This window comes from Berghia stephanieae, chromosome 9 (genome assembly GCF_034508935.2).
Source record: "Berghia stephanieae isolate SIO BIC M18660-M18661 chromosome 9, UCSD_Bste_1.3, whole genome shotgun sequence".
Taxonomy (NCBI): Eukaryota; Metazoa; Mollusca; class Gastropoda; order Nudibranchia; family Aeolidiidae; genus Berghia; species Berghia stephanieae.
The window spans coordinates 9,254,458-9,259,457 of NC_088368.1; the positions used below are offsets into that span (position 1 = coordinate 9,254,458).

Here is a 5,000-nt window from a genome sequence, read left to right on the forward strand (position 1 = left end):
CTTCCAATGGTCTCGATCCTTTTTAAGGGACTGTCTGCAATATATTTTTCCGACCTTAATTCCTGATGGTTCTGGAGTAGTTTCAAGTCTCGGTTTATTAGCGTGTGAATGTTTGTTGTTAGTCTGCCTCGACATTTGTCTTGGCCTGATGGTGTAAAGTATGCTATCATGGCTTGGTTTGCTGGAATATTCTTGTCTCTTCAAAAATGTTCCGAATAGTCAATATCGTTTTACTAATATTTTAGTTGAAAGTGGAGGTTCGTTGCACTATTTTATTTATTTTTATTTGTAATTTTTGTAGGATAGTGAATGTTATGCATGATTCGTAGCTGCTTTCTATGAAATGTGTCAAGGTGCTCTTGTCCGTTCCTTGTAAGTGCCAATGCCCCGGAGTTGTAAATAAGGACAGATTTGGCAAGAGACTTGTAGATCTTGTTGTTATTTTGATTTTGTCCTTTTTTGTCCATATTTGTTGCAGTCGGATCGGGTCACTTTGTGCTCCAGACTGCCGTGGACTACTCCGGAATACCCCGGACTGCCCCGGACTGCCCGGACTACCCCGGACTGCCCCGGACTACCCCGGACTGCCCCGGACTACCCCGGACTGCCCCGGACTACCCCGGACTACCCCATACTGCCCTGGGCTACCCCGCCAGCCCCGGGGAGTGTTTTACTTTTGACGTTTTTTCTCTGTCAAGGAATGTTTTATATTTTAGAGACAAAATTATGTCCTTATAGAAAAACAATTACGATTGGGACGAGGTAGGGAACAGAAACACTTGATTGCTTGAAGTGTGCGACACAACTTTATTAACTCAAGACATTACTAACACACACGCCGGCATAACCGACGGTCAAACATCAGTATAACAGTAAAAAGCGTCATAATAATTTCAGTTGGACAAATCTAGAAATACGATTTTGTAACGTTTGAAATAAAAAGTAATAAAACCATCTCCATAGAAATGTAGAGCCCAACACAAGTGACTAGATCTGGTGAAAAATTACTAGCGATGGCAACCACTGAGGAGACTGGGCAGGCCGGCATAGCGTTATATTTACTTGTGTAATTTGCCCTCCCTCGCCGCATAATTTTTACAATTGATATAAAGATCTTTCGAATGGATGGTGATCAGGAAATCAAGTTGAAAAACAGAACAATGAGCAACATTTTTGGAGCAGTCCGGGGTAGTCCGGGGTATTCCGAGGCAGTCCGGGGTAGTCCGGGGCAGTCCTGGGTAGTCCGGGGCAGTCCGGGGCAGTCCGGGGCAGTCCGGGGTAGTCCTGGGTAGTCCGGGGTAGTCCGGAGTAGTCCGGGGTATTCCGGGGTAGTCCTGGGTAGTCCGGGGCAGTCCGGGGTAGTCCGGGGCAGTCCGGGCACAAAGTGACCTATCCGGTTGCAGTCTATTTATGGCAATTGTTGAGAGTTGTTTCTCTCTGGATAGCTTCATTTTTCTCCAAGTAGTGATCCCACCATTTTTGTCCTTGGCCAGCTATTTTCCATCTTTGATAAAAAGTGTTCTGTCTGTTTTCTCGACGTTGACATGGAGTTTGTGGTTTTCAAGTGTGAGCTTTACTTCGTTTATGTTAGTTTGGTCGAGGTTGATGAAGTCGATATCATTCGTGTAAGCAAGTACTGACGGAAGTTCATTTATTGTGGCGTAGGTAGGTGCTTTCTTACATGTGCATTTTCCATATATAGAATAAACAAAATTGGGCTCAAGCTATCTCCTTGAAGTGTACCAATGTTGTTATGGAATGGGTTTTCGATGGAATACCCTCGGATTCTGGTTTTTAGCCAAGTTTCGCACAGCAGAAGTCTTCGTTTTATTGTGTCAAAATCTGCTGACAAGTCTATTCCTGTTATTCGCCACTAGCAACGTGTGCTTCTATACAACATCTGCAGTGCTTCTGGAAGCCACTTTGACTATTTTTTAACTTAAAATATCGATGACGTGAGATATCTTAGCTTAGGAAGTTTTGACAAGTTATAAGTCATCTTAATTACTTACCTGAAACATTTATTAACAAAATAAATATAACTAATATTTTAACTTTGCAAGGCAGTGAATGCCATTGCAGCTATAATATGGTGTTTTATGGTGGTGTGATAATCCCTGATTCGAGTGCAACTCTGATAGCGCAAAGTTGAGTACTTGGAAAAAAAGCAAACAACTATATTCACCATCTCTCGATCAACCGCACTTGAGTGTAAAATAAATACCTACCCTGTAACAGTCTCTGTTGAAAAAAAAAATAATACAAATAATGAGCCCGATAGTGTCTTGCGAGCGTCTTGTCTTGTCTTACATGTTAAATGACCCCTGGAAGCGCGTTGAACAAATTTAGTGAAAATTGCGGCTATGCGGGCTGGTGGTATGAGTTCACTCGCCTTCGGATAGGAAGGTCCTGGGTTCGAGTACCGCATGTTAAATGATGCTGTTGGCTAGGGACCCCTTGTAAAACGCTTTAAGTACCTACATTAAGTGTATATTGCGCTATATAAAAGCTCAAGTTATATATATATATATATATATATATATTATATATATATATATATATAAAATATATATATATATATGTGTGTGTGTGTGTGTGTGTGTGTGTGTGTGTGTGATTAATATAAAAGATGTTTGTTGCTTTTCTAAAATCGTAATGAGATGATTTATTTCAGGCCGTAAGATGTTCGTCATTCCTTTTCTGGTGGGTCCCGAGGATAAGTCGCTGGCAGGCGTGTTGTTGACAGACTGTCCCTATGTGTACATGGTTATGAAGATAGAGGTTCGAGTCTCTGCCACGGTGTGGAAGCAGTTAGAAAGTGACTTGAATGGTGGAAGTTTTATTAGATGGGTTCATTCAATGGGCCGACCCCGACCTACAATGGGTGAGTGGTGTCTTGTTATTGCTGCTGCGGCAGTTATAGTGGTAGTAGTAGTAGTAGTAGTAGTAGTAGTAGTAGTAGTAGTAGTAGTAGTAGTAGTAGTAGTAGTAGTAGAAGTAGTAGCAGTAGTAGTGGTGGTAGTAGTAGTAGTAGTAGTAGTAGTAGTAGTAGTAGTAGTAGTAGTAGTAGTAGTAGTAGTAGTAGTAGTAGTAGTGGTAGTAGTAGTAGTAGTAGTAGTAGTAGTAGTAGTAGCAGCAGCAGCAGCAGTAGTAGTAGTAGTAGTAGTAGTAGTAGTAGTAGTAGTAGTAGTAGTAGTAGTAGTGGTGGTGGTGGTGGCATGTTGGTAGCTGTAGTAGTAGTAGTAGTAGTAGTAGTAGTAGTAGTAGTAGTAGTAGTAGTAGTAGTAGTAGTTGTTGTTGTTGTTGTTGTTGTTTATGTAGTTATTGTTATTTTGGTCGTTTAGTTGGCGGTGGTGGTGGTTACGATAAGCCGTGATGGTTGTGGCTATTGTTGTTGGAGTTCGTGACTTTCATGATCGTAGTGGTGGTGGTACCGCTATCGATAGAGATGATGATAATGACGTTGGGTGAGATAGTGGTTTCGGCCATACCTATCAATGTTTATCCCCAAAATGGCAATCAAGTTCTTGAAATTCATCATATATTATTGTCTCCTCGATTTATTTGATTGGTCATGACTAAAATTGGCCACCATTACTATTGAGAATATACAAGTGAATCTCTCTCTCTCTCTCTCTCTCTCTCTCTCTCTCTCTCTCTCTCTCTCTCTCTCTCTCTTCTCCTCCCCCCTCCTCCCTTCTTTTTATATTCTCTCTCTCTCTCTCTCTCTCTCTCTCTCTCTCTCTTCTTCTTCTTCTTCTTCTTCTTCTTCTTCTTCTTCTTCGTCTTCTTCCCTACCCTTTCCACTCTCAGAATTAGTGAGGAATCACTGGCCGTGCAACCCAATGGAAGCGTTCCTTGCATACCACACAAGAGAGCTTAGGATTGGAACCTACGGCAGTGGCGTGATCGATCCGACCACGTACCTCTTCCCCATGATGCTACAGCATTTTCTCGATACGACAGAAAGCTGGGTTGTGGCCACATTTTCTGTAAGTTCGGCGTCATCGTGGTGGTGATGGTGGGGGGGGGGGGGGGGGAACTGTAATTGTAGAACATCTGACCGGTAATCAGAAGGCCTGAGGTTCGATTCCCAGTCGAGGTCGACTGACTTTTTGGGATGTTTTTTTTTCCTTGTATTATTCTTTCTTGCTTTGTCTGGCACCTTTCACACACTTTTTCAGTTCGGTTAGCGAGTATGACATTGAGGTAGGAGTACTTGCATTGAACCCACACTAATTAGGTGGTTTCTCTCATTGCTTTGAATACAATCAATTTTCTCAAGATTAATATCAATCATTTTTCGTTCTTAACCCTGGGGAAGTATATATTAAATACAAAAAATATATATTTGTGCTCAAATATAAAAATCTGCATGGAGTTCTCTTACGAATTCAAAAAAAAAACGTATTGAGTTCAAATTTTATTTAAGACTTGAATCATAAATTTTGAGTTGATTGAATTATCACCACGTTCATTGAATGGACAGCTACGCTTCTTATTATTATAATGACGATGATGATGATGATGATGATAATGATGATGATGATAATAGATACATATAACATATATAAAATACTACTACTACTATTACTACTACTACTACACTAACAACTACAACTACTACTACTACTACTACTACACTACTACTACTACTACTACTACTACTACTAATAATAACTAATAATATAATAATAATAATAATAATAATAATAATAATAATAATAATAATAATAATGATAATAACAATAATAATAATAATAATAATAATAATAATAATAATAATAATAATAATGATAATAATAATAATAGTAAGGATGATGATGATGATGATGATGATGATGATGATGATGATGATGATGATGATGATGATGATGATGATGTGATGATGATAAAAATAATCATAATCATAATCATAAGAATCCACTCGCTACAATGTCCAATTTTACATTTTTATTTCAAAATTGCCATTCTACTTGTCGAAATGAAAACCTTTACGC

General features: G+C 39.5%; 1 protein-coding gene across 1 annotated transcript in view; it reads left to right on the top strand.

The window, feature by feature from the left end:
• The window catches only part of LOC144979296 (phosphoenolpyruvate carboxykinase [GTP]-like), a 26,496-nt gene that overhangs the window by 6,992 nt on the left and 14,504 nt on the right, over positions 1-5,000 (top strand). The window contains exons 5-6 of the mRNA XM_078925921.1: positions 2,675-2,884; positions 3,814-3,992. Of these exons, the coding sequence (XP_078782047.1) occupies positions 2,675-2,884; positions 3,814-3,992 (389 nt within the window). The remainder of the gene's footprint in view (positions 1-2,674; positions 2,885-3,813; positions 3,993-5,000) is intronic.